Source organism: Strix aluco, chromosome 1 (assembly GCF_031877795.1).
Source record: "Strix aluco isolate bStrAlu1 chromosome 1, bStrAlu1.hap1, whole genome shotgun sequence".
Classification (NCBI taxonomy): Eukaryota; Metazoa; Chordata; class Aves; order Strigiformes; family Strigidae; genus Strix; species Strix aluco.
The window spans coordinates 19,294,270-19,304,981 of NC_133931.1; the positions used below are offsets into that span (position 1 = coordinate 19,294,270).

General features: G+C 45.5%; 1 protein-coding gene across 1 annotated transcript; it reads left to right on the forward strand.

Annotated features, from left to right (window-relative positions):
- Nucleotides 1–211: 211 nt before the first annotated feature.
- Nucleotides 212–10,339, forward strand: KCNV1 (potassium voltage-gated channel modifier subfamily V member 1). Its single transcript, XM_074846690.1, has 5 exons — nucleotides 212–390; nucleotides 714–795; nucleotides 1,031–1,543; nucleotides 3,302–3,828; nucleotides 9,498–10,339. Exons 3-5 carry the CDS (start codon nucleotides 1,062–1,064, stop codon nucleotides 10,007–10,009), a joined length of 1,521 nt encoding a protein of 506 aa, XP_074702791.1. The 5' UTR covers nucleotides 212–390; nucleotides 714–795; nucleotides 1,031–1,061; the 3' UTR covers nucleotides 10,010–10,339.
- Nucleotides 10,340–10,712: the final 373 nt, after the last annotated feature.

Consider the following 10,712-nt stretch of genomic DNA (forward strand, 5'->3'; position numbering starts at 1 on the left):
CAGGAGGGGCGGCTTCAAACTCGCCCCGTCAGCTCGCCTGCAGAAGTTCGCGGGTCTGCTCTGTGCCCGGGGGAAGCCCCCGCAGCCCGTCGGTGCGCCCGGAGCGGACCCGCCCCGCGCGCCCGCCGCGGGCACCGCGCCCGACACCCCGGGGGCCGACGAGGGCCGGGCCGGGGGCGGCGGCGGGGCCCCGCGGCGGGGAGGGCGGCGGCCCGGCCCGGCCCGCCCCGCGTCCGCGCTGCCCCCCCCCGCAGCACATGACCCGCCATGGAGGCGCCGCCGGCGCTGCCCAGAAGTTTGGAGCCGGGGGAACGGGCGGAGGCTGCTGCCTGCGAGGGCACGGCGGCACCCGGCGCCCGGCCGCGGGCGGCACAGCCGGGCGGCGCGCAGGTGAGGCGGGGCGGCGGCGGGGGGCGGCCGGGCTGGCGGCGGGGGAGGCGGCCGCGCCGAGACGCCCGGGCGGCGGCGGCTGCCCCAGCGGCGGCGGGGGGCGAGCGAGCAGCTCGGGCAGCGGCAGCGGGCGAAGTGCGGGCGCAGCGGCCGGCGCGGGGGCGTGGGGAGTGCCCCGGGACCCAGGAGGGAGCTGTGGGGCAGGGGCGGGCGAGGCCCGGCAGCGGCGCAGCCCCTGGGGATGCTGTCGGGGCGGCCCCCGGCTCCCGGGGACCCCGCTGAAGCTCTGTTGTCCCGGTTGGTTCCCCCCACCCTCGACCCAGCGGTGTGAGATGAGCGCCGGAGCGGAGGGGCCGTCGCGGCGGATGGTGCCGGCGCGGACAGCACGAGGTGACGCCGTCTGAGGTACCGCCGGTCCCCCGGCACCCTCCCGCGTGTCGGCACCGCTGGGCTGCTCGACACCCAGCCCGACCGCCGCCTCGGATGGAGGCGTCGCTCGGAGGAGGTGGGGACAGTGGGGTGTCCGTGGGGCGGTAGCCACAGCAAAGCGACACGTTCCTAGGCTGGCCCGGCCACCCCCCGCCCCCCCCTCCCCCGACGCGGCCGCCTTCTCTGCAGTTTTGTTGTGTTTTCGATCCAGGAGAGTGTGGGCTGCTGCTGGCAGCTACAGGATGAAGTCGCCTCCCTGCTGCATGTCTCTTTCTTCCCAAGCATCCCTGGAGGAACCAGGGAGTAGCACATCCCTGGGCTCCCTGGACTCCAGTGTTTTCTCCAGTGAGGAAGAGCGGGGACCCCTGCTCCAGAAGGTCATTCCCTCCTTGGACTCTTTTACTATCAATGTAGGAGGCAGCCGCTTTGTGATGTCCCAGCAAACTTTGTCTTGCTACCCTGACACCCGTCTTGGCAAACTGGCTGTGGTGGTCTCTGCTGCCCGGGATGTGGCCTCTGGCCTCCTTGAGCTTTGCGATGACGCCAACCTCGTGGAGAATGAATATTTCTTTGACCGAAGCTCACAGGCGTTTCACTACATTCTGAATTACTACCAGACAGGGAGGCTGCATGTGATGGAACAGCTTTGTGCACTCTCCTTCCTGCAAGAGATCCAGTACTGGGGTTTGGATGAGCTCAGCATCGATTCCTGCTGCAGAGACCGGTGAGTTGTGGGAGGATGCGGCGCGGCGGTATTGTGGGCTGGGCGAGCTCAGCTTTGACTTGTGTGCAGGGTCACTCAGGTGACAGAGGCAGCAGTGAGGTTAGGTGAGATGGCAGAGCACTGGGAAAAGTGTGCTCAAAACTGGATGAGTTCAGCTCTCAATCCTGCTCTAGAGGTGGATGGGTGTAAAAAATGGGACATGTGTTGGGTGAGGTCACTGTTTGACCCTTGCTGCGGGACAGGTTGGTGGTGGGGTCAAGATAGTGAGACCCTAACAGGAGCAGGGTCTGGGTTGTCCTGCACTGGCTTTGAACTGGTCCTGGACAATGTCAGAGATGAAAAAGATTGTGAAAGCAGAGATGTCCCTTCAGTCATCCAGTTTGGGATTATTTAGTTAGAGGGATTGGATGTGGAGTCAGGCATGGTGCTGGGAGGGTTTGGAGCCTCCCCACCCTGCACTTTCCATTCTGGAGGATTTCCAGATCCAAGCTGGAGAGGCAGAAGGGGGGTGGTCACCTGCCAGGCTGAGTGTGGGTGGCATGGCTCCAGGAGGAGCAGTGATGGGCAGCATCACACATGGAGGTAGCACCTTACAGGGAGGGGGCATCAACAGCAGGGACATGGCTCACTGGAGACAAATGGTAACAGGCAGTTTACAAATGAGGTGGGTGTTAACTGAACCACTCCCAAGATGTTTCTATTAATTTTATTTGCAGTTAATTTTATTTTTTTCCACCATTTTTAGTGCTACTGGTTTGTTAGTATTGAATAAATGAATTCTCTGAAGAGCGTAATTGCTAGTTATCTAAGGGAGTTATGTCAAAATTATTAGAAACAAACAAGCCAGCCCACCCTGAAAGGATACTGAAGTCATCCTACCTCAGTATGGTCCAGTTCTGCAGCTGAGAGTTGGATCCTAGTTTTCATCCCTTTCTTCCATCCCTGGTAGGTGTAACTGAAAGCTCCTCCTTTGGTGGTACAAGGAGCTACAGACCTCTTTGGCATATATGCAGGAGTAACTGTCTATCAAATGAAGGCAAAATTGCATAGCCCCTTTGTCTAAAGCTGGAGATTTGCAGCAGTCAAGAAATACAGATACGAAAGAAAATTATTTTTTTAGTGTTCTTTGGGAATGTTTTTGTTTAATGAAATTGTTCTGTAAATATACTCTAGATCTAACAAAACACTCAACCACGCAATTACGATCTGTAAGTTTGTCTCAGCACAAATGTTTTGTGCACTTTGTTGTGTGAGGATTTAGAGAAAGTTAACTCGTTGTCTTAGTGTGTATTGATCAAAACTTCATCCGTGAAGGGCATGGCTTTTATTATGCCTTCCCTTTTAGTATTACAGATACACATCAATGTAACAAATATAATAAAATTAATAAAATTGAGGACAATTTAGAAACAGAGGGTCTGGTTGCACCGGGATTGTCTATAAGAATGCATGTTAGGCATGCAGCAGATCCTACTGTAGTCAACATGATCCATGTAAATAACATGCTATCAGAATAAAATTACTCTGCATATACAAACTGTCACTGATGTGAAATGGGGGAGTAGAAATACCAGGTCAGTGGAAACATGCTGCAGGGTCTCAATTAATAAAATCTTCAACCGTATACTTTGACATCAGAGTTTTCTGAGCTCACAGAAGGTATGCTTTAATGTATGTTCTTATGCCTCACATGGTAGAGGATAAGAAAAACATACACATATTGCTATTAAAAATTTCTTTGGGGGGGTTCCTGGGCAGGTACTTCAGGAGGAAGGAGCTGAGTGAGGCCTTAGACATCAAGAAAGATGCAGAAGAACTGGATGCCCAAGATGAAGAAGAGGACTTTTCTGGTAGCCTCTGTCCCAGTGTCAGACAAAAACTTTGGGAAGTTTTGGAAAAGCCTGGCTCCTCTGCAGCTGCCAGGACTTTTGGCACTTTGTCCATGGCTTTTGTTGTTGTGTCCATTGCCAACATGGCTTTGATTTCAGTAGAGCTAAGCTGGCTGGCACCACCGCTACTGGATGCCCTAGAGTACATGTGCATTGCGTGGTTCACTGTGGAGTTTGTTCTGCGGTTCCTGTGTGCACGGGATCGGTGTCGCTTCCTAAGGAGTGTGGCAAACATCATAGACCTCCTTGCTATTTTACCTTTTTATATCACCCTGCTGGTGGAGAGTCTGTGTGGTGGGGAGAGCTCCCAAGAACTGGAGAACGTGGGGCGCATTGTCCAAGTGCTGAGACTGCTCAGAGCCCTGCGGATGTTGAAGCTGGGAAGACATTCAACAGGTAATTTTGGCCATGGCAGTGGTACTTCTCATTTTTGCTGCCTGCAACAGTTCTCCCTGGGCACAGTCCTCCATATTGTATGTGTTTCTGCCTAAACTTTTTTACCCGATCTGTTAGCAGTAATGGCTCTTGAAAGTCTTACTTTTGGACATTGATAATTGAGTGACAAGGGCCTTCTCCAATACATTTCAGGTCTTCATAAAGCCAGTATATATTGTTTGCATAGAACATTTACAGAAACAGGCCCCAAAGTTGCGTGCTGTAAATCATGCACCAGTCATTCACAATGCCATAAATTTACAAATGTGTATTTGACTTGATTTTATTAGCGATGAAGCAAGGGAAGAAGCAGAGATCACTGACCCATGCTTTTTGTATTATCAAAGGCCCACTAATGACCGCTTACATCTACCAGTCACAAATTTTTTGTTAAAAAGTATATGCAAAGATATATTACGATTTTGTCTACATCATAGATCCTGAAAACAACTGCAGTAGAGAATGTTTCAAGAAAACTTTAAACTGAATCTTACGATATTCAGTTAAACACACTGGTACCTGTTTGGATGTAGAGCACAGCTGGGTGCTTCTTGCCGAGTTGGACCTAGGTGGAGTGCAGAGCATCAGTGTCAGGTTCAGTCAGAGTTCACCCACTGGTGTGGGGCCCTTCATGTCCAAGTGCTCCTGACAAGTCAGCAGACGGATGAAGAGCAAGCAGGGGTAAGGTGAAAGGTGAAACGCATTTCTGAGAACATTTTTGTACACTCTGAGTGGTGAAAGGAAGGCATAAAAGGTAATGGTTTCCGGTGGGAATTTGTCAGAGGAAGCTGGAAATGACTGGAAGATGTTGCATTTGCATTTACCCTATTTTTATTATTACTTCTTGACACATGCATGTCTGGCTATATGAAAGAGTAAAAGCTGTACTCCCACCACAGCCTCTGCATGCCATGATGTTGTCCATTGCTTGGCGTTTTCAAAATTATTTAATTATGTTCCCACTTAAATCAGTGGGTGCTGAATTTGACGGGAGAAATGTTCAGTCAACACTTGGAGCTTTGAAAAATTAGATCCTAAGAGTAAGTCATTGTCTCTGTCCTGCAATATTAGCCTGTTCTGAAGACAGTGATGATCATTCTTACATGACGCTCAACATACCCTTCCAGGCTTTCCTGCTATGAAGCAGGAATGGGTTAATGCCCCTCCATTTTTTGGAAAGCCATCTCCACCCTCTTTGTGAACTGTCTCCAACTCAGCAGGCATTACAGTGTGCTCACAGCAGCAGAATGTGGGCCTTTAATTTTGTTGCCTACCAATGGCAGGGAGTAGCTTTAATATTACTGAGCATAATCATAGTGGTTTGGGAAGTATTTTACTTGTCTACCCTAGATTATGCCTATAGTGATGCATAACTGTCCCTTAGAAAGCAGTTGAAAGGAAGCTTGTAATGATTCATTCAGTCAATGAGTTTGTTTTGCTTCATTATCATTTTTGCAGGGTTGGGGCGGGGGGCTTGCAAGAAAGGCTGCTATCCACTTTTGATGGTAGCTGTAATGTGAATGTATTCTTCTCTAACTGTATTTTGAAAATAAGATTTGAACTCATCAAGGTACTTTTGTGCTGAATAACAAAATAGTGATCCAGAAGTATGTGGATTCTAGTTCTAGTTTCCAGTTTATCGCATTTTACTGTTACAGAATGAATGCATGAAACTCAGTTCTATGGCTCAGATGTTTGTGTAATAACTGTTTGTTTGTGTAATAACTGTTAACTTCCGGTATATTGACTTTCAGGGATGGTCTAAACTTCTCTATTTATTCTTAAATTCATTAAAATATTACCACAGTTTATATCACAATATTGAGTGCCATTAATATTGAGTTTAGTAATTCCGTGTTAGGTAGAAGTGAATTGATTGTATAAAAATCTATTCTCCTAATCTGGAAGTGAGCTATCATCTTTCTACTGGTACCAAAGTACCAGTTTCAACATACAAGCAGTGACATATGTATCTGGATGGTTTCATCCAGAGCAGCATTACCATCGCTGTGCTTGCTTCTTTGGTAGTGTAGTTGCTACCCACTTAGGCGCAGAACACTAAATCAAATCTGTATCATTTAAATGTAGAAAGTCACTGTTTTGATCTTTGGTCAGAGGAGATCTGTTACTAAGATGAAAAATATCCCTAATAAATCAAAATAGAAGCATACAGTAGCAGACCTGAAGCCCTGTTTCTGACCACTAGAGGTATGTAGCAGAAGAGTTTTGTTAACATAGTTCTAAACACATCCTTAACCACAGCTGCTAATGTAAGATGAACCCCATAAGTACCATACACAGAGACCATCCTCCTTGCACATACCTAGGCAGTCCTGATAAATTTGTGTTTAGGGGTGGCTCTTCTGTGCCCTTGCCTTGGATCTGGCAGCTTAAAGCTACCTCCCAGTGAAGCTTCCCTCTGATTCCTGCACTCTCAGGCCAGACAAAGCTTCAGGCACTGCTCACCTGATTTGTGTGGCAAGAGCAGTATGAGATCAGAAGAAAAGAGATGAGAAAATTTGTAGCTGCAGGCAGCAACTCCCCTTTCACCAAGTAGGGGTGTTCACAATCATAAGGAGAATGTAATACTGTGCAGCCCCACAGCAAAGCTGGGATCACAACAGCAGCCTGGCTCTGCTGTTGGGGGCAGAAATGAGTTAGGAAAAGATGTATCAATTCTTTTTTTCACTTTAAAGAAATGGCAACTTAACCCTTTTTGTGGGGTTTGAAAGCTGAACCCAGCTAATAGGAGGGATGTGATGCCTAGAAACACCTGGGCTAGACTGTCGTGAGTGGTAATTATTTATGCAAAGTGCTATACTTCATCAAGGAACAACTGAGAAATCAGTAGTACCTCTACCCAGAAAATGTATAGCTAGAAGGTGAGACTACTCCATGGATTTGAGTGGCTTCAAGAATAGGTGAGAAATGAACCTGGATTTCTCACATTCTCTGATACTCCTCAGCTGTTGCCTTCCTCCTGGGGCCATGTTTTGTATGATGTCTTACTGATCCTCTGGGAAGCACTTACAGATTGGCTCCTTGAGAAGAATTAGGATGTGAGCATCTTACTTGTGATGGCAATTGGGCATATGTTTGAGAGAAGGCTGTATGTAGCCTATGCCTCCGGAGACATGAAAAAGCAAAACTTAAGCAATTTTACTACCAGAAATTTAGGATTATTTAAATACTCTGTGTAAACTGAAGTTTCCGAACATCAACTTGTATTGCCAAGTCTCTTTGGGCAGTAAAGAGATGGAACTTGACCTGCATGGCAGAAACACTTCCCCTTCCTCCTGCTAGCCCCAAGGCTCGTGCTGCTCGCCTGCCCCGCACCAGCTCTGTTACAGCACCTTAGGATGAGCAACCAAGCTGTTACAGCTCCTGGCAAGGAGTTCTCATGGAAAGTCATAAGACTTCCTGAGGTGCCTGTGCTGGAACAGCCTTAGTTTGGCTGTGTGCTAGGACTCAGACGTTTTTACAAGTTGCAAAATAATATAGCAGAATACATGATTCTTTTGAGTACACCAACTGATTCCCGCTTAGAAAGAGCTGTGGAGTCCAGTACTTTGTCTGATTCATAGATTTGTCTAAAAATGTCTCCTGAATTCATCTGAAGACATGAAGAAATGTATCTTTTAGATGCAGATAATAGAACTAAGAATAATAAAAATATTCAGACTCATGAACCGTCAGAATAATTAACCATAGGAACAATATTTTACAGAAGGTGTCATCAATGTGATACAAAGAGTTAGCAGTCACTGCCCTGTTCCTCCTTATTTTGACCTGGTTTATGTGAGAGTTGGACTGTTTTTCAGCTATAGTATTCTCAGGATCCACCATAAAGAGCAAACCCTGGTTTTCATAGTACTCATTTATGCTTTGAAAAGAAGTGCTACAGAGGTAATTTTAAATTGGAGTGCCTTCTTCCCAGGTCACCTGGAAGGACTTATTCTTCTACATCGTTCAGGAGGAAGCTTTGCAGGGCAATGGATGATAGTAACTTCCTTGCAAGATGAGAGTGATTTGGATCCTTGCTGTTGTCTCACACAGCTTTTGCACTGCTGATATTGGTGCATTTTCAAAATGTGGAGGCAGTCATATTAACAGAGAAAAGGTCACACTGACATATCTTACTCCCCTTGTGTTGCAGATTTAAACTATATCATTATAATAAACATTCTAACCAACAGATCATAGTTACGGTAATATAAAACCTGAATATGGACAAGTCCTTAACTGGAGTTGGTAGAAGAAAACATTGAAAAAGGAAACATTCCTTACAAACTCTAGTGTGTACATCCATTGTTTGCTGTATATAAACAAAAACTTTAAAACTCAGCAGACATGAAGGGGAAAAGAAAGAGCCAAAAAGCAAGAAGAAATTTTAATGTCTTGTAGTTTGGGATTGAGGAAAGAAAAGCAAATCGAATTGCTTATTACACTTATGAGCATATGAAGTCTGCAAGCAGAGGCAGAGCTCCAATAAGCTATTTTACAAACACTAGTTTAGTTAGAAGTGTACCCCATGAAGGGCAATTCATAAGTATTGTGTTTTTCTCATTTATTAAAGAAAACATACCACATTTTTAAAGAACAGTACTAAAAACCAATCCAATGTCACTTGTGATTCAAAAGATAATTTCAGTCTCCCCTGTGTCTCAGCTGAGTTTGTACCCTGTTATCTTCCTTCTTTGTTTATGTGCGCATTTATCCCTTGCACTATTATTGGATTTACTTTCCTGCTTGCTTTGTCAGGCAGCCTAGCCTTGAAGCAGCAGCTCTAAAAGGAATGGGAGAGGTTATGGAGAGTGGTGGGCTGCATGCAAACTCCCTGTGCAGCTCACGGACAATGGGACCGATACAGTACGTCAGTGGAGTAACAGAATACCATGTTTGCATTGGGAGGCTTTGCTATCTCTGGTTTTGGCACAAGTGCAGCTTGCTGCTGGAATACTCTATTTGTTTTGATGTCTAGAGAAAGATACTGATACGTTTTGGGGGGAAAGAGAGGTTGAAGAGAGGCTGTGAGAACTATTAAAGTGTTGAAAAGAGTCCTTAGCAAAGTAAACGTTACTGAAGGGCTGAACTGGGCTCTAAGCACCTACCTGGAAACATGAATTTGGTAACTGAGGGTTGCTCAGTGCAAGAGAAAATATGACAATGACTGGAAAACAGAAGCTTGGCACGTTCAGACTCAAAGTAGGGAGCAGGTGTTTTTAGTATGTCTTTAAGAGGCTATTTAGATAACTAATTAAAAACTGTGCTAGATCTTCTGTTATAGCCAATTACTAAATCAAGATTGGTTAGTTTTTCTAAATTATATGCATACATAGTTCAAACAATAAGTAATGAGGAGAATTTCTATGCTCTGTGTTAAGGAAATGGAGATGATGTCAGTGGTTCAGTCTAACATTTTAATCTGTTTCTTTAAATCACATTTTCCCAGTAGTGTTGAGAGCAGCACCCCTATCCTGGTTTGAGTGAATGGTGGGGTTTTTTTCTTAAGACATGGTCACTAGCAGTCAAAGAAAAACATAAGGCAGTCAGCTTTTAAATAAGAGATATTTTGTGAAGTTATAACAGCTACATGAATCAACCTACTGACAGCATTTCTTATCTTTCAGGCTTGCGGTCTCTTGGAATGACTATCGCACAGTGCTACGAGGAGGTTGGCCTTCTGCTGCTTTTCCTTTCTGTAGGAATATCTATATTTTCCACTGTGGAGTACTTTGTTGAGCAAGGTGTGCCAGGCACAACTTTCACAAGCGTACCTGGTGCTTGGTGGTGGGCAACAACTTCCATGACAACTGTTGGTTATGGTGACATTAGACCAGACACTACCATTGGTAAGGTAGTGGCCTTTATGTGTATACTATCAGGAATACTGGTTTTGGCTTTGCCAATAGCTATAATAAATGACCGTTTTTCTGCCTGTTACTTTACACTGAAGATAAAAGAAGCTGCTCTTCGGCAGCGTGAAGCTTTAAAGAAACTCACAAAGAACTCATCCAGCGAGTCAAATATAAATGTTAATTTGCGAGACATATATGCACGCAGTGTCATGGACATGTTACGGCTAAAAAGCAGAGAGAGAGCAAGTACAAGGAGCAGTGGAGCAGATGATTTTTGGTTTTGACTTTTAAGTTATTTAGCCTTGTATAGCAAATAAGACTACTTCAAAAACATAGTCTAAGCATCTCTTTTTTTATTATTCGCCACTTATTGTATTTGCTTTTCCAGCTGGAGTTTTACTTACTTGGACAGACTGAGATAACTATTGTATACAAAAGGCAGAATTCATAATATTGAGTCTCCTAAGAGACTCTAAAATCTGCTTCCAGAACTGGATTGTGGTGAGTGAGACAGGAAATAATGGGTCCATCAAAGTAAAACAGTGATGCAAACACTTGTATATGAATCTTATGCCCTTGCTAATGTATAATAATAAAGTCTTAGTGAAAACTGCCATGGTGTTTTGAATTTTAAAGATCTGTAAGATTTGTTTTCACATTGGAAGAAAAAGCTAAAGACACTAAGAAAAGCTGAAAAGGAAAGTCTAAGGGAGTGAAATGTTGGATAAATTTAGGATAACATTCCTATAACAAGCTTCATCTTGACCCTCTTTCTTATCCCCATCTTTTCCATTTGCTTGAAAAAGAGGTTACTAGACCCTGGGGGGGTAGAGTTTCCTCATTTGAAGAGAAGCAGAGGGCTACCAGATACATGGTGGGTATCAGGAGATAGGTAAAACCATTAAGCAGATGCAAGATCTGCAGCAAGGTATAAAGTAGTCATGAAATAGGTGCCATAATGTAGAGCATCCTCTGCAGTTGCTCTAC